This window comes from Chelonia mydas, chromosome 3 (assembly GCF_015237465.2).
Source record: "Chelonia mydas isolate rCheMyd1 chromosome 3, rCheMyd1.pri.v2, whole genome shotgun sequence".
In the NCBI taxonomy this organism is placed as follows: Eukaryota; Metazoa; Chordata; order Testudines; family Cheloniidae; genus Chelonia; species Chelonia mydas.
This window is the reverse complement of record NC_057851.1, coordinates 131,162,907-131,185,725: the sequence shown is the minus strand read 5'-3', so window position 1 is coordinate 131,185,725 and position 22,819 is coordinate 131,162,907. Positions and strand designations below refer to the sequence as shown.

General features: G+C 41.0%; 1 protein-coding gene across 5 annotated transcripts in view; it reads right to left on the bottom strand.

The window, feature by feature from the left end:
• MTR (5-methyltetrahydrofolate-homocysteine methyltransferase) overlaps positions 1–22,819 on the bottom strand; it is a 72,897-nt gene that overhangs the window by 3,223 nt on the left and 46,855 nt on the right. For all 5 annotated transcript variants that reach the window (XM_043544341.1, XM_037895296.2, XM_043544340.1 and 2 more), the window contains 10 exons: positions 22,526–22,633; positions 19,496–19,596; positions 17,727–17,794; positions 16,055–16,175; positions 12,478–12,559; positions 6,512–6,610; positions 5,336–5,411; positions 3,603–3,758; positions 2,079–2,275; positions 317–517 (listed from right to left, as the gene is read on the bottom strand). In XM_043544341.1, coding sequence (XP_043400276.1) covers positions 317–517; positions 2,079–2,275; positions 3,603–3,758; positions 5,336–5,411; positions 6,512–6,610; positions 12,478–12,559; positions 16,055–16,175; positions 17,727–17,794; positions 19,496–19,596; positions 22,526–22,633 — 1,209 coding nt within the window. The remainder of the gene's footprint in view (positions 1–316; positions 518–2,078; positions 2,276–3,602; positions 3,759–5,335; positions 5,412–6,511; positions 6,611–12,477; positions 12,560–16,054; positions 16,176–17,726; positions 17,795–19,495; positions 19,597–22,525; positions 22,634–22,819) is intronic.

The following is a 22,819-nucleotide window of genomic DNA, read 5'->3' as shown; positions in this document are numbered from 1 at the left end:
GCCCAGTTTACAACCTGTTTAAAGCTACTTGCTTTTTTTGAGACTTGACCCTGAAACTCTCTCATGATGGAAAAAAAAGTCTGGAAAGCTGCACTGAGTCTCAGATTCCTCTGTTGCTCATGCTGACTATCCTCTCTCTCCTCAAGACACATTCAGTGGCAAGCAATTTGCCATTTCAGATTTAATGAACAGGACGCACTGTGTCACACAACACCCACTTTTATCTAAGAAGGTGAAGAGGTGGCTGTCAAGTGAGCCCAGTGGAGAGTTCAAGGGAAGTATAAGCGGCCGTCCAATCTGTAATAAAATTTGTTACCTCTGCTATACGATCTCCCAGTGCTTTCACCATTATGCTGTTGTAGTCATCACACTGTTTCTCATATTCCTTGCACAGCTTGTCTACCCCGAAGCAGGCCACAGCGAACAGGCCTAAATAGTCACGAACACCAGAATCCCCGGGGGCTATAAAATCAGAGAGGCAGTAATATGGGTCTGTGCAGGAGGAGTCTTTTTCGGCCTAAAATTAAAAACAACAACAAAAGTTGCATCAACGAAGAAAACTCGTGGGGTTTTTTTTGTTTTTTTTTTTTAAAAAGCTCATTGCTCAGGCAGGCCTAGAAATGGGTCCATCTATTTTCCCTCAACAGGAGAGAAGTTATTTTTAAACCAGAAGGACTTCTAGATACAAGATATTCTTATCAGTATCAGGAAGCAAGTATTATAGGCCAGGCCTAGATGCATGATGCCTTCTGTCTGTCTGAATCAGAGACAACGCTCTCCCTTCAGTCCCGTGTGGTGGTTCCACAAATCAGATACTGGTATTGTCCGCACATTAAAGGAGGCCAGGCTATAGGAAGGAAGAGATGTCAGGCAGAGCTGAAGAGAATTTTGACCTTGATTTTTTGCGACTAGCAAATTATGAATCATTAGAAAATAAGGAACAATATAACACTGGCCACTGGGTGATGCAGAAGGTCAATGGAGAGGCCTTTTCCATCTTTAACACTGTTTGACACGAACAGAGGAAACTGTCAGACCGAATAAGAGGATTAGTAAAACAGGCTATAAAAAAAAATGCTGTCAAACACACAAAACAAAGCGCGGGGGGGGGACGGACGGACGATACTTTCCCCCCTAATCTCTCTCAGTTCTAGTAATCTTAAGGTTTTCTTGTAACAACAGCAGATGGAAATGTGGTTTGTAAACTGACAGTGACCATCTAACAATGCTGTTACCTTGGACAAAATCCCGCCGCATGTCTCACAGAATCCACACCTGTACACAAAACTGTGCTCCAGAAATTCAGTTTACATATTTTTTTTAATTCGGTTTCTAAAGATCATAAAGATAACTCTGAAAATATGAATTAAGCATAAACTGAACCAACATTATTTTCCTGGGATAGCTTGAAACAGTAACTCTGAGAAATCCAAACTTCTCCATTCACCTGAATGGGGTGTTAATGCAAACCTAAAGATGACCATGTAAAATGTCAATAATTAACTATTTTGCTAGTAATCTGTTAACAGAAATGGCTAATAAATGTGTTTATTCTGAACTGCTTCCCCAGGTGAGAATTAAACAAAAATAAAGACAGCAGATAACTGCAGGAAAGACATTATTATTAATGTTCAGACTTAATTCATTCAAAAATCTCATTTTTAGTATAAATTAAGCTCCCATAGAATTTCCAGTCTGATGGAGGATCTTGGTGCAAAATTTAGGTTGGGTACACAGGGTCTTGATTATGAAGTTATGCAGCACCATAGATGCACAATGGTGCTTTATGGCTGCTAAAATATTAGAAGAAAAAACAGAAAATGAATCTGAAAAGATGAAATCTAAGGAGTGTTCTATAATACACTGTTTCACCATTCACAGATCTTATGTTATTAATTAATAATAATTTTTGAAAAAGGCAGAAAGGGGATCAGGAGATGACTCTTCCTTTGTAGATTGCTCTCAGATTATTGCTAACTTCATTTTCAGCATGAACTTTAACATAATCCCTTTGTTCCAACTTCACAAGCCAACACAAAGAACTTCATAGTAGGTCAGCAAATACTCCATCTTCCTACCTGTTGCCTTAAACCGTAAAATTTAGCTATTGGTTCTGAAGACTGCAATGCTTCTTCTGTTGCGTATAAATGAATATCATCTTGAACACTCTGCGCTGGCCAGAACCCAACCAGGCCCCTGGCTTGCAATTTCTTTTGGCTAATCAAAGTTTTTAGTAGGGTTTGAGCATCATTATAAACTCTTTTAGCTTCTTCTCCTATTAAAAAAAAAAAAAAAAAAAAAAAAAAAAGACATAACTTTAACCAACTTTCCAGCTTCCCCCTCCCCACTTTTTAAATAAATACACTTTCTGGATAATCCTGCTATTTCCTCAGTCATCTTTCTTATTGGTTACTACTGTAGCATTTTAGCTGTTGCTAACAGAGAAGGTGTCAGTGCTGTCCTGGTTACACAGCTGTAACAGTACACCTTCTGCACAAATACTTCAGCCAGCAGAATTCTAGTACAGTAAAAAAGGTGGAGCAAAATAAGTGAGGTGGGCAGACTGTACATTAAAGTACCTAAAATACCCCAGAAATCATTAGATTGTGGTTGGGACCCCCTTAAACCCAAACACCTCACAGACACTGTGCTGTAAACCGTTACTGGTAACCATGCCATACTGCTTTAAAAGAGTGAGCCCAAGTGTGTCTTCTTATCTAAACACACAAGACCACATACACCAGTAGTTCTCAAACTTTTGTACTGGTGACCCCCTTCACATAGCAAGCCTCTGAGTGCGACCCCCCTTATAAATTAAAAACACTTTAAAAAATATATTTAACACCATTAGAAACGTTGGATGCAAAGCGGTGTTTGGGGTGGAGGCGGACAGCTTGCGACCCAGTTTGAGAACCCTTGACATAAACCATCCTCTCGTCGATAGTATCCATTCCTTAGCTCCCAATTTCACTGGAACCATTTACAAACTCTGCTACTGTATATTACATACTTCATGTACGTTACATACCAAATTATCTGGCTTCCCAATATAGTCAGAGCCCTGTGTGGATACAAAATTTGTATCCGCATCCCATCTGTGATCCACAAACATGGTCCGCAGCTATCCGCATGTGCGGATGCAGATATCCGCCGATATAAAGCAGATATCTACAGATTTGCAGGGCTCTAAATATAGCATAGTAGAAAGAACACTAATTTTTAGAGGTTTGGATACAATTGCAGCTTTATTACATATGTTCCAATGGTCTTTTAAAAGTACTTTTCAGATTATACATAATGGGACCCAGGGCTTCTAGTGATGTCATCCAACAATGAATATAGACATATCAAGCCCTCTAATTTTTTTCATCAAAATATTTTCCTTTGTTTTGACATACAAGTGAACTCTTTACAGTTGGGGCCTAAATATTTCCCACTCACTTTTCATTATTAATCTTTTGTACCAACATTTTATTAAAATACTTTCTAATTCAACTGAAGTTGCTCATGTGTATTTGTGAACAATCAGAATACCGTATATATTTTAAATAACTGATCTGTCTGCATTGCCTTCATACAAGAAATGCTATTTCAACACTCACCCACTGCTTTATCATTAAAAATTTTAGGAAATCCTCGGTTGGGATATTTGCCCCGAAGTTGCCAGACATCAAAAAAAGGCTTCCAGTCAATGTATTCCACCAGCCTCTCCAGGTTATAATCTTCAAAGACTTGAGTGCCAAAGAATTTAGGTTTAACTGTAGGATTTTAAAGTAGTTTGTCATTAGGGAAATACCACATATTGCTGAATCTTTTACAGACAGTAGAACTTAAGAGTTACGAGCTGACCAGTCAACCACACACCTCATTTGGAACTGGAAATATGCAATTAGGCAGCAACAGAGAGAAAAATAAAAGCCAATACAGTACTGTGTTAAACATAAACTACTAAAAAAATAAAGGTAAAATAGCATTTTTCTTCTGCATAGTAAAGTTTCACAGCTGTATTAAGTCAAATGTTCAGTTGGTAATCTTTTGGAAGAACAACCATAATGTTTTGTTCAGAGTTACAAACATTTCAGAGTTATGCATAAACTCCATTCCTGAGGGGTTCATAACTCTGAGGTCCTACTGTACACAATACAGCAAGGAAACACAAACCATCACTACCATTTATAACTTAGTTTTCTCGTTCCCAATGCTTTTGAACCGTTATCAGCATTTGTGCGCCACAATGAAGTATTTAAAGTGGTCATCCTGCAGAAGACTGTCACAATAAACTGAAGTAAATCTAACTATAACATCACTATTATCTGATACACCAGCCTAGAAGATTCTCAGGCATTAGTCTTGACATATGAAATTTAAAGTTCCTTCATTAGTTCATCCAAATCAATATTGATTGGTACTTAATTGTGTTGGACTCATGAAGTTATTTTGTTGATCATAGGGCTTAGAATATGTCAGAAGTGGGCAGATGCATAGACAACCTTCCACTAAACGCTTTCTATATTGATGCTTTATATACAACTCTTCTACTCAGACACAGCCCAGTACACCAGCATTGTATGCTGTGGAGTTCCACATAAAAGCTAGTCGGGAAGCTACGGGAGCTTTTGCAACTCCCACACATCCACTAGGATGGAGATGGTGAGGGTACATGTGCAGTGGTGGGACCTTGTTATGGTGTAGCTATTGGTCCAGCATTTGCACCTTCTCACCTTCTCTGATACCTTAGTAGGGACCTTTATAAAGATTAGTTACTAGAAACTTAGTGCTGCATTTTGGCTCTGTGAAAGTAGGCACTATTGAGTGCATACCTAGAGAAGCTGTGGAATCTCCAGCATTGGAGGTTTTTAAGAACAGGTTAGACAAACACCTGTCAAGAATGGTCTAGTTATTACTTAGTCCTGCCTTGAGTGTAGGGCACTGGACTAGATGACATATTGAGGTACCTTCCAGTCCTACATTTTTATGATTTGATTATATGTACTATAATGGATCTTTGGTTTTAAAATGATGTACAACACTCACTTTTTGGCAACGTATACAAAAAATAAAATATTTAAATGGCCATGTTTTTCACAAGTTGGAAATCAGAAGAAACAAAAATAAATGTAATGGGACCAAACATCTGCAAGCAAGAGGAAGAAAACACTTCATTTTAGGCCATTGATCTCCCATTTGTGCAACAACAATCCCTTCAAATTCAACAGATACCAATTTATTTTCAAGTCATGATGCTCCCTCTGACAGGAACCACACAGCTATATCCAGTGAGGTTATCAAGTATTAAGCGTTCAATTAAAAAAAAAAAAAAAAGAAGCAAACTGACCAGGTTTATAGTCTGACAGCCAGTCATTATGGAAACCTTTTCTCCTAGCTTGCTCTAATGACAAATATCTTCTTTCCTGTATGGAAATAAAAGATACATTTATATAACCTCTCAGCTTTGAGCAAAGTAACTTCAATGGCCTTGTTACAGTCTGAAATGATTTCGTTGAGGATACATCTGAGGACAGATTTAATTTCATCATCTAGCAAGTACCTTGGTAAGACTAAAATAAAACGTACTTTACAATGAGCTCATCAATTTACTGTATTACTCTTAACTGACAGACATTTCTAGTTGATTTAGCCTATAAGATTATCAAGCATTAATCTCCCCACATTAATTTAAGTTCCTTTATTAGTTTAAAAAAAAAAGAGTACAGATGCATAGGAAGGTGCTGCATTTTATCTCTGTTTTCTAACCTTGCTCAGAGCAAGTCTAGATGACAGCCATAAAGACCACCAGTGGTTCCCGGTACATAGGATGAAATCCTGGCCCAGTGAAGTCCATACAAATTTTGCCATTGACTTCAATGTGGTCAGGAATTCACCCCTGGTCTACACTATAGTTCCAGGAGTTGCTGCACCAGTGGTAGTGCAATTATGGGAAACTTTAAGCACGGTGCTCCCAGCAGAGGACCCTAAGTTTTGAAATCAACTTCACTTGCAAAGAGGCCAAAGTCAGAGCTGGTTGACCTTCGAGAATGCTTCTTTGTCTGCCTTCTCAGACAGAGGACCTAGGAGTTGTCTTTAGTGCATTCCATACGCTCATCCCTCATAGTCAGTTTGTCTCCAAATCAATTTTCTACCTCCCAACATTTATAAAACTCAACAGTGGCTTTCTGTCCAGAGAGCTAAAACTCTTGTCCAGGCCTTCACCTCAATTACCGTGCAGAGGCACAAGAAGCATTGAGTACATTAGCTTTTTCCACATCCTCTGTCACTAGGTTGCCTCCCTCATTCAGTAAGGGGCCCACACTTTCCTTGACTTTCTTCTTGTTACCAACATACCTGAAGAAATTCTTCTTGTTACTCTTAACATCTCTTGCTAGCTGCAACTCCAGGTGTGAATTGGCCTTCCTGATTTCACTCCTGCATGCCCGAGCAATATTTTTATACTCATCCCTGGTCATTTTAGAAGGGAAAGAATTTATATAATACACAATGCAGTTTTATTTACCTTGAGAGACTCATAGTGGTCCTGTCTAATGTCTTCATACTCCTCTATTATTTCTTCAAAGAAATCATCTTTCAGGTTTTCATCTAGCAGCTGAGAGCACTGAGAAAGCAAAAGGGAGTTTTAGCAGTAGGAAAGCTGCTGCAGCATGGACAAGTTTGAACTTCAAAGTGAGTCATCAGCCTTTCATACTGTAGCTTCTGTGGGTCTTGTGACTGACATAGCAATTTCCTAAAATATCTTTGGGAGGCCTTATTGAATTAAGTTTTAGTACATTTGGGGCCCAGAATATTAAATTAATGGTTTATATATTATTGTGGACCAGGGTTGTACATAACCTCTCGCTGGGAGGAGACAGGATGTGAACCCTGGGAAATGTTACGAACTTCAGAGAACTATACTGAACGATGTGCCGGACAAGAATGGACTTTTGGGACAGTGTCAAGTGGTTTGCCTGGGGAATCTCTACGGAGAGGTGAATACAAATTACCCACCTCCATTTATGCAAAACCCCAGTTGTGGGAAGCTATAGCCTGAGGAGGGGACCACTGTCTGCTTACTTTCTGTTCCTGGAGTCTCAACATCAAAAGCTCAAGCTGAATTAAGGAAATAATGACCTATTCATGGGTATTATGAACTTGTAACCACAGAAAACCCCCTTTATGGGGTTTGAAGGCCTGACTCCCTGCCAGAGCCCTTGTTGGAGTTCTCTGGGGTAAGCTTATTAGCATGTCTGTAGAGTCTTTTGTTGTTTTAATGTTTTCCCTGTAATGCTTTCACCTTAAGAATAAATGTTTTTTGGGAAAGAGCTGTGTGATAACTTGTGACTGCTAGCAGTCACAGTCAGGAGGGAAGGGAGATATGGGTGTGTGATCAAGAGAGGTGATGGGTAAGGAGCCAGAACCCTAGAGCAGGTGCCTTTGGTGGAGTTCCGAGGGGGAATACAGGTGCGGTTGCCCTGAACTGTGACAGTTCTTATCTAGATCAGGATGATAATGAAAAGCCCAATCCCATCACTAAACTACCAGTGAGCTAGTAAATCATCATATTGTAGATGAGAGACTAAGTCAAACATATTAAAACAATACTTCAAACTAACACTGACTGGTGCAGCCAGGCTATACCTCTAGCCCCGCCATCCATTGTCAGCTCTCTGGCCTTTCTGAGAGTGCCGAAAGAAACAATCCCCATAAAGGCACAGAGTCTGATGCACCCTGCCTCCCTCTCCCTTGCTGTCAAGACTCCCTCAGATGGGACCAACCCTACTAGTGCTTTGCTCCCCACTACCTGCACCCCTTTTGTTCCTGGCCTGAAAGAGCTGTTGGAAACCACTTGCAGATGGAAGGAGGGGGTGGGGACTCCCTGCAGGCATGATTCTAGATATGTCCCCACCTGCCAGCAGCCACCCCCTACTATAAAGTCAAAATAAAGCCCAGGACATTAGTTGATGCCCAGATAGCATCATCCTAGGAATTAGCTAAATGTTAGTCATTAGTTAACGGCTAGTGTAAGGGAAAGGAACCAATTGAAAATGGCCAATACTTCATACACGGAGTAAAGATTGAGTTAAACCGCACCTACCCACCCTGTCACTATGGGGAGGTGGCAAGGGGTGCTGTAACCCACTCTGTCTTCACCGCCAGATGAGAAGGGCAGCATCTGACACAGAGTGACAGCCACCCAGGGAGGCTCAGAGGAGAAGAAAAGAGACCCAATCCTTTCTCTCCCCAATGAGGAAAGATGCCTGCAAAGAAATTGGAGGATGCACAACACACATTTGCTGGGGAGGGTACAGGGAGAGAAGGCACAGTATGCATGTGGGGAGAGGGCAGAGGCACTGTGTGATAGCACGTTCATCCCACACCAGCCTTGAAGCGGTTAAGGGCCTCAGACGGGTCCCATTAACCATATAGGCTGCACTGGGGGGTGGCTGGCGGGGAAGGGGAGAGTCAGGCTTCAATGACATGCATTAATAGAAGATGCGGTCTAGCTAAGCAGGAGCAGGCTGGGCTTGTATAAAGCCAGGGAGTTGAGAACAGAAGAGGGCTTGAGGGAGAGGGTCTGCATTCACTCTCTGGACACAGGAAAAGCCCTGGGAGCCTAGCCCTGATGGAAGGGGTTCAACCAAAGGAGTTGTGGGGAAGAAACCCTGTGGAAAGCAGAGCAGGAAGAAACAGAGGGAAAGAGCAGCGAGTGTTGAGACTGGGTAGACCTTGGTGGCTGCTGACAGGGTCCCTGGGCTGCAATGTGGAGTAGTAGATGGGTCCAGCTTCCCCTACCAACCTCTGGGGAAGTGGCACAGACTGGGAATTGGCACAAAGCACTGCCTGGGACGGTGCACAGACTGTTGGTCTGGAGGAACTCTGATACCACAGAAGGGGAAGACTACACAGTGACCTTGCCAGAGGACTGAGTCATGAAGAGGGACTGCTATGAAGTATGGGAGGAGAGACCACTGTTGAGACAGAGTGACTGACAGAAGCGGGTGCCGGACCAGACAAGAGCTGATCCCCAGATCCAGACACAAGGGGATGGCCAAGAAGTGAATGAACCTCACCTCATACCGGGTCAATTTGCTGGAGGTAGGAAGGACAGAAGGAAGTGGGTGTTATAAAGCATGTTTTGACTGTGTATCTACTGGAGTTAGGATGTGGCTCCTTGAGTCCTTAACATGATTAGGACATTTTCTTTTTTGTCCATGTTACCAAAAAGACACAGTGCCTGTACGATGGTATGAGAGTTCAGCCTGGCCGAGGAAAGTGCTGAGAGGAGGAGACTGCTAACAGACTCTGAGCAGGCCCAGGAACCAGGCCAAGGCTCAGCCAGAGGATTCCACATTCTTTTCTATGAGCTATTTTCCTGTTCTGAGGAACAGCACATACCCCATAACTTCCTTGGTAGGTGGTTTGAATGCACCAGCATCCATCTTAGCCCCACACTGCTATCTTCTAGAACAGTTACAGAACAGAAGACAATGAATCAGCAACTAGCCTCACCCAATTCAATAGCTTGTCACTGCAAAATGCCTTGAATTATAATCAAGGTCTCTTAAATGATTCTTTATGTCACTGTAGTTGTGGAAACGGGCAGTTAAAAATAATGGGCTAGACAATCATAGTAATTGAGAAACAAGTCAGCCAAAGTCAATCAGGAAATCGTAAGAACATCTCAAGTGAGCAAACTGCAATTAGGAGATTGGGGTCTGTGTTAGCATCTTTTTTCAGTTCTCAGCTGCAACCCTAAACTCAGGCAATTCAACATTATATTAAAGAAACTTTTTTCACAATGCTGCTCGGATTTTGTCCATAACAAGCATTTTCTTCCCACAGAACAGGCAGGGACGCTGATGCACAGAAACCTTATGTCTCATTGTATCTGCTTTAGTCCAGGGACATACACATATAGGCACTGCAGAGGCACAGGGTTTATCTTTCATGCCAGGAGCTGCTTCCCCTGGGAATATCCCATCAGAGGGTGTTTCAGAAGAGGGAATCCAGAAAGATAATGCAGACCCCCATCAGCATTAACTCCAGTGGGGAAATCTCTGTGGGACTGCGGGTAAGGGACAGGAGAAACACCACCATGGAGTGCAGCTGTCCTCTGTCTCTGCCAACACTTGGCAGATCCCCTTCCCAAAAGTAGATCCTGAGGCCTACAGAGAAGTTTCCCTGAGGTTTGGAGGATATGGAAGAGAAATGATGATGACACTCCCCCCCTCCCCAAGGTTTTTATCTCCTTTACCCCAGGAGGAGATTATTAGGTCCTCTGAGCAACTGTCTTCTCTATCATCAGTCATTTTCAATGGCAGTACTTTAAGCCTTTACTTTCCTTTAAAATTTAAAGCATGCAGTCTTTAATGACAGAACATGTTAGGAAAAAACCCATCACTTAACATGAACTCTAGAAGCCAGGATCGTTTTAAAACTAAGACTTAACATTTGAAATTCTCAAAGCTTCTTCGAACTTCTGGCTTACTGAAAAAACAGAGAGTCCATAAAGTTAACATATACTTTCCTTTTACACATCCATCGTGGAGTATGAAAATGATATTTTTATGGAGTCAAGGGGGCAGATCTATAAGATACAGTACTGTAGGTGTTTCCCAAAAAGAAATTACTCAATGTGAAGAATCAAAGTTTGAAAAAAGCATAAGCCAACCCCAGGATAATATATTTATGAGCAAAAGCATGTAATTTGAGATTTCTATGATTCATATCACAATTTACATGTGAACATAAGAACGGCCATACTCAGTCAGACCAATGGTCCACCTAACCCAGTATCCTGTCTTTTAACAGTGGACAGGACCACATGGTTCAGAGGGAATGAACAGAACAGAGCAATTTATCAAATGATCCAACCCCTATTGTCCAGACACAGATTCTAGCAGTCAGAAATTTACAGACACCCACTCACTACTCTTTCCCTCCGTTTCTTCCTACTCTGCCTTCCACAGGTTTTCTTTTCCACAACCCATCTGGGTGAACCCCTTCCTTCATAAACAGACTCCCAGGGCTTTTTCTGTGTCCAGCATGGGTTGTGACCCTGACCACCCTGGCTAATAGTCACTGATGGACCTATCCTCCATGAACTTACTTAATTCTTGTTTTAACCATTATACTTTTGGCCTTCACAGCATCCCCTACCAATGAGTTCCACAGGTTGATTGCATTGTGCAAAGAAATAGTTCCTTATGTTAGTTTTAAACCTGCTGCCTATTAATTTCATTGGGTGACCCCTGGTTCGTGTGAAGGGGTAAATAATAATTCCCTATACACTTTCTCCACAAATTCACAACTGTATAGACCTATCATATTCCCCGTGCTCCAGTCATCTCTTCTCCAAGATGAACAGTGCCAGTGTTTTTAATCTCTCCTTATACAGAAGCTGTTCCATACATCTAACTGTTTTTGTTGCCCTTCTCTGTACTTCTTCCAATTCTAATATATCTTCTTTGAGACAGGGTCACCAAAACAGCACATGGTATTCCAGGTGTAGGCCTGCCATGGACTTATATAGTAGCACTATGATATTTTTCTGTTCTTAAAATATTTAATTTTGTCCATGACTGCTTTTCGCAATTCAAAAGCAGCATAACACCATACAAATCTGATATAGAAACAGTGCGGGGGAGTTGCAGATATTTATTTTTCATCACATTTGGATTTCCTTGTGTGCATTGTGTTTATTTATGTAGATATTATACTGGAAATTGATTTGGATTAAAACAATATGCCTTAAGGCGATGACCAGCTTCAACACTTGTACAGCAGTGCTGGGTCTAGGGAACAAATCTTACTTCGTATCACCATGGGGCCAGCTCTCAATGTGAGAGATGATTCCAACTGATAAACCGGTGAGTTCCTATGGAATAATTTTTTAATCCTTCATTTCATCCATATATTGGCCACACCCTGATAATGTGGAATGTTACTTCCAAGCGGAAGTTGCCTGTTGCTCATGAACTGGCCTGACAAAAACCCTAAGCACTGTTTCACTCGCTGACACACTGAAAACTCCCCTGCTTGACAATGAACTCAACCCAGCGTAGAAGATAGGGGGTATCCCTGACCATGGGTTTCCCTCCTCTTGGTGACAGTGTCATGATGAGTACTACCAGGCAGGCCTGGTCTGTAGGAGTTAGCTTTTAAAAAGCAGGAAGAGGCTTATTGGTGACATTCTTAAAAGTTAAAAGCTAACCAAAGGGACCTGAATGGTTGTTCTGCACATGCACCCTTTGCTAAGGGCCGGCTCAAGACTTAGGCACCTCTTCATTCCCACTTAGGCTCTCAAAATAGGCTTCAGTGGGATTTCACTAGTGCACAGGCCTTGATCTGGCCCCATGCACAGGGTGACTTTTACTCACAGGTGAACTTGCAGGATCAGGCCACTTCATATAAAATATATAGCACTATGGGAAGGGGTGGGGTGGGTGTGTTTGAGCGGGAGAACTGCGATCCAGAACTTACAACCACCACACTCTTGGATGCATCAAGGACATGAATGACCGGTGCGCTGTACCGTGGGGCAATTTTCACAGCTGTATGTGTTCTGAAATGGGAAAACAGAACAAAAGTAAGTGTTGCAAACCAAGGTACAAGTCTTTTCAAAACCATGATGCACTGAGACACTTTCAAGGTTGTGCTTTTTATAAAGACTTTAAAAAGCCAAGATTTCTTCTGGCAGACAATGAAATCCTAAATTTACAACTAGAACAGAAGATTAAATTAATCCATTCATGAGCTGTAAATTGATCAATAAAAACACAGATATAATTTATATGTATAATGGCACCTTCCAAGGGTATCAAAATTCTTTACAAATATTGAACCAAATTCTGTGCCAGCTTCCCCTACACATAACCTCATTGACTTTCAAAAGGTTGCAACACAGAACAGAATTGTGCTCATCAATTAATTGAGCCTCATAATACCCCATGAGGTTGATGTTTAAGGCTAAATCCACTAGAAAAAAATATTATAGTTCCTTCCGTACATCTTACAAGTACTTCTGTTTAAGTAGGTTTCAGAGTAGCAGCCGTGTTAGTCTGTATCCACAAAAAGAAAAGGAGGATTTGTGGCACCTTAGAGGCTAACAAATTTATTTGAGCATAAGCTTTCGAAAGCTTATGCTCAAATAAATTTGTTAGTCTCTAAGGTGCCACAAGTACTCCTTTTCTTTTTTCTGTTTAGGTAGGCCTCTTGTCCTTTAACAGAGTTCCGCTAACACAGACAACTGATGTACTGAGATTGACAGTACATAAGGCATTCTACTGTAGGTACATGTAACAAACCCACAGCCTTTAGAACCAAAAGCACAAGCACCCACTCACCTGAACTGAAGGAGGAACTTTGTAATGCGCACATTAGGCAAGCTGTCTGAGCAAGGTCCTTGCTAGGACCAGTCACTAGAGGGAGACATGGTCTCTCTCTCACACACACACACATCATATCTTGCTTGCAACTGCTCTAGGGCTTTCAACACCCTTAAACTCTTGCTTCCAGTACCACCAAATTGCACACTTGGCTACCTGTGGTACTTAGTTTTGACAGTTATGTCCAGTACTGCAGTAATTAAAAAATGAATTACACACATAATTGTAACATGTAGATATGCAAAATGTATTGCACACCAAAACAGGAGAACAAAGGGCAAAAGGATGGGTCAGTGGTTTGGGCACTAGCCTTGTTCTGGGTTCAAGCCCCTGCTCTGCCACTGACTTCTTGTGTCACCCTGGGCAAGTCACTTCTCAATCTGTGCCTCAGCTCCCCATCTGTAAAATGGGGATAACACCACTTCCCTAGGTCACAGAGGTGTTTTGAGAATAAAGACTGAGACACACTCAGATACTACAGTAATGGGGGCCATTACTGTACGAAAGAATAAAGATTAACTAGATAGGCATGGCCATCTATTTAGATGCTTATATGTACTTTAAACATTGAGTGCAAGTTTAATTTCTAAACTTTAAAAAATAGACAGAATTTAAGAATCTAAGACCTTAGAATTATTTCAGAAGTGTAAATAAAGTGAAAATACTTCCACATTTTTGCACCTTCAATTCTCTGTGCTGAAGTCTTGAGTTGTGCATTTAACAATGCAATGTAAAAAATATAGCCCATAATATGAGTTGTCATATTAATCTTTATATGCAGTAATGTAGCACTGTTGGTCCCAGGATAAGAGAGAGACAAGGCGGGTGATGTATGTATTACCGATAACTCTGCAGTATAATTGTGAAAGCTACCTCTTTTGGATCTTAGTTTGGTTTCTTTTGATAACCATGTCTGGGATTTCAGTCATCAAGAAATAATATTTGCTTAAGGTCCAAACCTCTTCCGACCTTTATTTTAATATGCAAAGGTGGGAAAAAACCTGAATGGACAGATACATGGCATACAGTGAGAATGCATCTTTTTGATATTTTTTAAATTATCTTTCATAAAATCATCAAGTGTAATACATTGCCACTATGTCTGAAATTACTAAGAGACATTTTAGTAATAATGGAAGTATGTGCTTCTCAAAATAAAGACGCCCAACTATGTACATCCTGTCTGTGGATCTGTGCATCTCCTTCTCCCTCAGCCAAACTTATTTTCCCGACACCCAAGCAATGACTGCGTTTGTAATATTGACATTCATCTATGGAAAGGAACTAGAATGGGTGCAACTTGGACTCCACAAGGTGAGTGCAGATGGCTCTTCATAAACAGCCTTTGAAGTGTATTTGTCTGAATGTAAAAGTAAATATGTGTTATCTTACTTTGAAGAGTAAAAGAAAATGCCTCATTCTCCAAAATCTGTGATGAAGCATGTGCCTTTGATTTAAAAGTCCACATACATTTTACATGCATTGTAGTCTGTGTCTGCACACCTGCATATACACAAAACTACAATGTATAATAAACTGTACATATGTAAATTACTCTCCAAAATCTGAAATGAAGCTTACATCCTTGTAGTTTACTTCGTCTTCATATGAATGAACTGTGCAAGGCTGTTTCAAAATGACTGTGCATTGGGACCCACAAATGACTAGCATTTAGGGTTGGAGGCAGGTAGCCCTCCACTAATTAGGACAAAATTGCTTTGCTGAAAGTCTCAATATTTGAAATCTCAACATTATAGGCAATGAATGAGACCCATGCAAGTAAAAAGGTTATTTCATAGATTTAAAGGTTACTGTATTTTAAAGTTTACATCACAATGGTCTTCTTAATCTAGTCAGTTCCTGTAATGTTATGAACCATTTTGCCAAGGCCACTTGGTCCAGGACTAATGGAACCACTGATCAGAATATGCACAAGCTGCTGGTAAAGAAAGAAGCAATACTAACACTTCCACAGGGTCAAGAACTGACCTCTGCAATCTCCAGAGTTGTCAGCTGCTTAAATATATTGAGAAGGTTAATATTAGATGTCAGGTGTCAACATTGTTTTTTAGAAAATCATAACAGTAACACTATTTCATTTTAATGTATGCAAGAGAATGAGATCACAGTCCCAAAACAGACTACCAAATTCAATATTTAGTGGCATGTGTGCAAGTGGCCAGAATGTGTCTCTCTTAGCCTGCTTCAAGGGGACCCTGAGTTCAATCCTCAAGGTGCTGCACATACTGATCCTGATCCAGCAAAGCACTTAAAAATATGCTTAAACTTCAAGCATGTCAACAAGCCCACTGAAGTCAATGGAACCATCATCTGCTTAAAGTCTGGCTAAAGGTGAATCTGCATGGTGATTGATCTGCAAAGGGACTTGCCATGATGATGATGACAGCATCATCATGATACGATTAAAGTTAAGTACACTCAGAAGTGCTTTGCTGGATCAGAGCCAAATTGCTCAGCTCCTTGCATGAAGGTGTTGTGAGGGTGGGGATCTGGTCCATGGTGGTAAAAGTGTTTTGGGTTCCTCGAGATGAAAATTATAACAGCAGCAGTACATGGCGGAGAGAAGAGTTACCCTTCTATGTATTGTTAAAGAAAAAAAAAATCTTATATTTGATGGTATTTTAAAAATATCCTCAAAATATCTTTCTTACTTAGATGTAGTTGCTCCTCCAATCAACAAAGGAATCTTGATCTCTAATCTCTCCATTTCCTTGGCAACAAAAATCATTTCATCCAAAGAAGGTGTGATAAGACCAGACAGGCCAATTATATCTATCACAGATTAAACAAAAATGGGTTAAAAAAATTTACTTAGGAAAGTAGTATTGCACAATACAATTTTTCATCTGTAGCTAAACTTTATAAAATCAGCTTTGTGCTTCAGACACCAAAGAGAGAAAGTGTACTGTAAAAACACAGCAGTTATTAATAAAACATAGTATTTCAGAAGCACTGGGTGGTAGTTTTGACCTAACTGGAAGATACAAAATTTTCAGAAGAGGCAAATGATTTTGAGTGCCCAACTTTAGACATACTGGGCCTCGTTCTCAGAGTATTGAGTATATGCAGCTCCCATTGACTCCAGCTGGAGTTGGGAGGTGCCAAGGAGAAAGTCCTTCCAAGGAGAAAGTCTGGAAAGTGCTCAGCTGAGGAACAAAACAGAGCACCAGAGAGGGATGAATGAACAAGCTCAAAGGCGGCAGAAGTTGGCTTTTCTTTTGTACTTTTACTTTGGAATTTGATTGGGAGATTCCAGGGGAGAGTCCTGCAAATCCCTGGCCCTTAGAGAAGAGTGTGAGAATAAGGCCTCATAAAAGGCTATGGTTGGAAGAAGCCCAGAGAGGGAGCAGGGTTGGATTTGAATAGACAGACCTTGTCTGTTCGCTACAGGACCCTGGGCTGGAACCCAGAGGAGTGGGAGGGCCTAGGTTCCCTTACCAGCCACTGGAGAAGGTGGAGTGAAGCCCCTGAGAGAAACACGTGAGGACCAGAGGGCCCAGAGTTAGGACTGAGGATCCGATACAAGGTTTTGGACTTTGGTTTGCTGCACTTGTTACCATGGAAGAGGTGGACTTAAATCATGACCTGGGCAGAGGGCTGAGTTCCAGGAAAAGAGAGCACCACCAGGCCAAAGTGATTGTTGGCCGGGAGCTTTAGAGGTGACAGAACCTGCTACACCATGCCTAGCCATAAGAGGACACACTAGTGGTGAGTGTGCCCTTTCAAAAAGGCATAAGGAGTTGGATTACTATACACACAGCCCTTGGGGACCCTCATCTACCATACTAGTGCTTTCAAACCCCCATCTGTATTCCTGCATAGTTCACGTCCTCCAAGCCACAACACATAATTTGAGAGCAACTGGGACTTGGTCCAGACAAGTAGTTCATTGTCGTCCTAGAAAGATGAATTCTGGTTTTAACATGCACTGGTTTACAAGTTCAGAATGGTTCTAGAGGCCAAGAGTTCTATCCCTAACTCTTTTTCTGACTTGTGACACATTGGAGAAATCACTTAACCTCTCCAAGCCTCAGTTTATCCATCTGTGCAATGGGTATAATAGGATTTACCATTTCACATAGGTATTATTTTGCCAAGTGTTTTGAAATTCCTGGATAAAAGTTGTCAAGTAAATACCAGATACAAGTAGCAACAACAATAAAAAAAGAATAAGTACTTAAATTCTTACTTATCTATGGTAAAGTCTTTACACTGCCATGCTATTCATAAGTTTCTCAAACTTTAGAAGTATGCCTCATCAGCAATATAATTCAAATGTGTTTAAAATCAAACAGCTGAAAAGTACAAATGAAATCTCCGTACCTGCTTTGTTTTCAATAGCAGCTCTCAATATCTTATCACACGGAGTCATGACTCCTAAATCGATAACTCTGTGAAAAGAAATGTAATGGTACAAGACTTCCTGAAGTTAACAAAAACAGAGCATTTCTGAATGAAGATCAAAACACTTCATTATAAACCACTGGTCCAATACTGCAGCATTGTATTATACAGGAAGACCACAGAAGTCTGAAGGCAAAGGTGGTGGGGGGGAGGAGAGAAGGTGGTCCCTTTTTGCAGGTTTATTATTCTGGAAATACTGGGGACCCTGGAGGACTTTCAGCTCCTGAACGGATTTCAGAGGATAAAGTATCGGGGAGAGGAGAGGACTGAGAAACTGCACAGTCCGACTTTTTTTTAAAAATTTCCACATTATTTTTATTTATGTAATAAACAGGGATGGAGGGGGAACAGATGTGAACAAACTAAACACAAATAATATGGAAAGCAGTGCTGTTTTCATATAACAATTTTGGTGGCAAACAAATGTATTTTAAACTATGATTTTGATAGTATTTAACTTCACTCATTCTTCCATTTTTTTTGTTCAAATTTGTTGAACTTTTGTTCAAACACTAATGTAGTGAAGGCTTTTAAAAAGTAGTAAGCAATAAGTTACTGATGGTAAAACATTACGGTGGTAAATTTTAAGTGTGAAGAGAGGAACAGAATAAACAAATACAAAAAACTAACATCAGGGCTCAAAAAATCCACTTGCTTTGGGCAATTGAGGCAACCTGTACCATAAACTTATGTAGAACTTATGTTTTCCTTTACACGAAAATTAACTTTCTATTCCTTATGACTGTGTAAATAACTTTCCAAACACACTTACAGTAAACCAATACAGTGTCACCTTTCTGAATCTGCACAGGTAACTCAAGTGCCTCTGTTACTGCTCATAACCGTGCAAAGCAGCAGTGGAGCAAAGCTGACAAGCCTCTGGTCAGTTCCACAAGCTGCTATTCACAACCATGTGGGCAGCAGGGAAAGCAACAAGAATCATGTCAGTTCCATGCTGCTTTGGCATACACAAGGAGTTATTCATGGGGAAAAGAAGCCAAACAAAGGGTGAGGGAGGAGCCAAGTATCCAAGTACTCTGCTTGCTGCTGACCTCCACACCCCTTGCAACAGCTAGGATGTTCTGCATAAGGGACAAAAAAAAAAGAAAAAAGGAAGTTTAATCTTCTTTCCAGTAGCTAGAAAAGGGAAGAACTTTAGATTTATAAGATGCCTATTAGCCAGAGGCTGATATGAAATACAGATCCCTGCCCCAAGCAGTATCCTGGACAGTACCCTGTCTGAAATCCTCGCTTTTCCCTCTTCCCAGCAACTGATAGCAGGAAGATGGGTTTTTCATGTGGGTACTTCCCCTGGATTTTGATGGTGGGGCCTCAGTGCTAGGTGAGCCTCTCAGCTTAAATTTTTAAAAAAAGAAATTATAAACCTTCACAAAGACCTTCAAGTTTCAAGGGCTTGTGGCTGTGAAGAAAAAGTTGAAAAAAAAGGACCTTAAAGGTTCAAAAGCAAATGGCACATAAAAGTAACTGTTTATTTTTCTTCTAAAACCTTGTGGGTTTAAGTCAGTTTCCTGGTTCTTTTTGTTGCTGTTTTTAACTCATAGGACTAGCAATCCTGGCCCTTGCTTTTTGCCCTATTCTAGTTTCTTCTGACACAACAAATTTTATTATAATTTAGAAGAGAATATTATACTGTAAAGAAAACAGGGACAAACAGCTAAGTTCATTACCTGAAATTGTTGCAGCCTAGTACCACTCCCACGATATTCTTGCCAATATCATGTACGTCTCCTTTTACAGTAGCTAGCACTACTGTGCCATGGTAAGGGTCCTACAAGATGAACAAACATCTCAGTATTTATAACTATGAGGAAGGCTCAATTTGTTTGTACAGCACTCAGCATAACGGGGTCCTAGTCCATGAGTGGGGCTCCTAGTGCTACTGCAACACAAATCAATATTAAATGACAATTATTAACTGAAAAGTAACTGATTTCTGAGACCGATTTAACTGGTAAAACTGTTTTAGAGCTGAACCCTATTTCGTTCAGGGTTACATAGACTTGAACTTGTGTAGTACTGCTGCTCTAAAATATAACAAATGCACTAATATTCTAGTTTAATTAGATAAAATATTTAGAACGGAGAACAACTGCTCAGAACCAAGTGCACGTTTGTGCCTCGAGGATAATTTTGATCTATTTGAATGTTGTATTGAAAGGGAAGTGAATTATGGATGGAAAGGAATTGAGGAGTAAAGTTTCACACACACCAAAAGAGTTAGAATCTTCTACAACTCAGTAATAACGGGCCAGACTCTCTAGTCCAACCTGGCTATTTTATATGACTCAAGCTGCACAAATTGGCCAGATTCGGGACATCAATGGCCAGCAGAGAATTCCCCTTAAAGATCAGAATCTACCAAGGGTGTAAACCTAGACGAGGGAGCTCCTGCACCAGATGCACCCCCCATGCTGGCACAGAGGGCACTGCCAGTGGTGTGGCAAAAGTAGAGCTCCCCTTTAGTGATTCTCCCTCAAGAACCGTATGTCAGTGGCATACCTTAGAGCAGTCCATAGGCTGCTATAATTCCGGACTGGTGCAGGACAGGGAGCAGTCATAGACTCCATGATGGCTCCCCGCTTCCCTGCATCAAGCGGAGCCCAGGCAGAGGGGAGAATGTTGCATATTAAAATACAACTAGAAATATACGTTTTGAGTATCTTCTCTCCTATATGGATCCAGGAACAGTCACCAGATCTCCTCCTTGGGGCCTCCGGTGCCTTTTCTGGGCTTGCTAGAACACTTTCCATTATGCATCTCCATAAATCTCAGCGTGCCTACTAATGAAGTGTGCTTTCAGCAATCACTGCTGCTCTCACTAATAAGTCTTTTTGTGAAGTGCTTGCATCTCTGATCATCTACAAATCCTTAGCTCCTCAAGGATATTGCTGTTTACTAAAATGGCTAATCTGATATCTTAACAATACTTCTCTCTTTTAGGAGAGAGGGCATTTGAGAACACCACACCTAATGATGGCTCACTAGGAAACATCTTAGAGGAACTACAGTGATGAATTTTGTGGAGCGTTTTCTGTTGGAATACATAAAAATAAATTTAAAAATCTATTTAATCAAGTGAGTGGCGGGGGAAAACTATATGAAAGTATGACGACCTAGTAACCGCTATAGACTTAGCCAGTGATGAAAGCTCTAAGGAAATAAAGACATTAAGGGGAAAGGAAGAAATAAAAATCTATACTAGACAAGTACTTTATTTTAGATGTACTCTTTAAACATGGTCATTTTGATTGTTGCAAATGAGGTGGAGTGCTCCAGTAATGGGTACGGACCCAAATTACTCTTTTTATTCTGCTACTGGCTGTGGTTGCAGACCTTTTGTCCTCTCATGCAATAGGTAGGGCTTCACCATCCCTGCCTCTCAGTGACTGAAATGGTCCTGGAAAGAACCATGAAAAAGTGAAGTCTGTCAAGTGTGCAAACGTGCTTTCAGATGGAGGCTGCAAGGCATTCTCCTCCTGCTCAACAGCTATCTCCAGGAGCAGTATTTCCAGGGGAAGACTCTATAGCCCTCACTGAGCAGACGCTGCAGGAAGGACTGCTCGGTCTTGCTCATTCTCTTCCCACCTTCCCCATCAGAGCAGCAGTCTTACACTGAGCAGGAGCTGACTCTTTCTTAAAATCCCTCAAACTCTGTTAGCCTCCCTCTTTGGTGACACAGAGCTCACCAAATGCCACAGAGGCCACAAAGCTCACATGGGGCCCAATCCAGATTCTTATTGGCACTAGATCAGATACAGGCAGTCACCCTAAAGAGGAATACTAGGGTGCACACAACTTAAAATAGACAGGAGTTGGTTCGGAACAGAGAGGAGCAGAAGCAAAGAATATGTTGCTGCTGCGAATGGAGGAGAAGGGAAAAAAAGTCTGCAAAATCATTCTCCGGCAGGAGAGAGAAAAATCCATGAGAGATGGCTAAGGGAGGAGAAAGAAAAAAGACATGCTCTCTCTCTCCCGTTAAATTATACGGAATTTTTTTCTATTAAAGTCCTTCTTTCCAGCATTTTTTTTTTAAATGTTTAACCATTATTTCATGAAAGGCATAACTATGTAAAGAATGGATAGCAAAATGGAAAATAAATTCTATATCAAGAGGCCTTGATGTCCGCAGCACAAAACTATAAATCCATTGAAAAGTATTCATCTAAGGAAAAGCCCAAGAAAACTTACAAATTTTAGGTTTACCATTTCTCTGGGTTTCTCCTGATTTTTCAAAATTCTTTTACATTATGCTGCTGCAGAAGTTTCCATTTGCCACAACATCTGCTGCTGACAAACCGCAGAAAGCAGATCTTGCTGCAGAATTTAGATCCGACATCGCATCCAGGCCCCCGATAATTGGCAAAGCCGTATGGGATTTGTCATTTTCAGTTTACCAGCGTTATTCCACAAATTTTGAAGTTCAAACTAAAAACATACACGACATTTCAGACCCAACCCACAGAAGTTCTGGTGTTTGGCTTCAGGTCACAGCCATGCGGAGCCTGAGCGTGCCATGTGATTTGGACTCCTAGCCCTAATTCATACAAGATCCACTTGGAACCAGGCCTAGGTTCACACACTGAGGTGTGCCTGGCCTAGATTTCAGGTTTTTAAATCAAACAATTCATACAGATCTATAGCCCAGCTTCAGTGAAAGATAGTTTTACCGAGTTACAGCACAAGAGAGCACAACTTACCTCTTCTTCAGTGCTGCCGGATTTAGCTCTCTTTTCCTCCCTTTCCTTTTCCATGTAGGGAATGAGGTAGCCAACTGCTTTCTTCATAACTCGAGCAGACTTTATCACCTGAATTGACAAATGGAGGAAAGGAGTGTCAGACACAGAGAAACTACAGCCCTTCAACAGCTTGTTTTTCTAACCAGTCACAGAAAACCTGCAAACCAAAATACACATTTGCAAACACAGATCCCACTCTTGTGGTGAGCTCCATGCTGTCCAACTACTGCTCCATGCAGAGCCCCACTGAGTGCA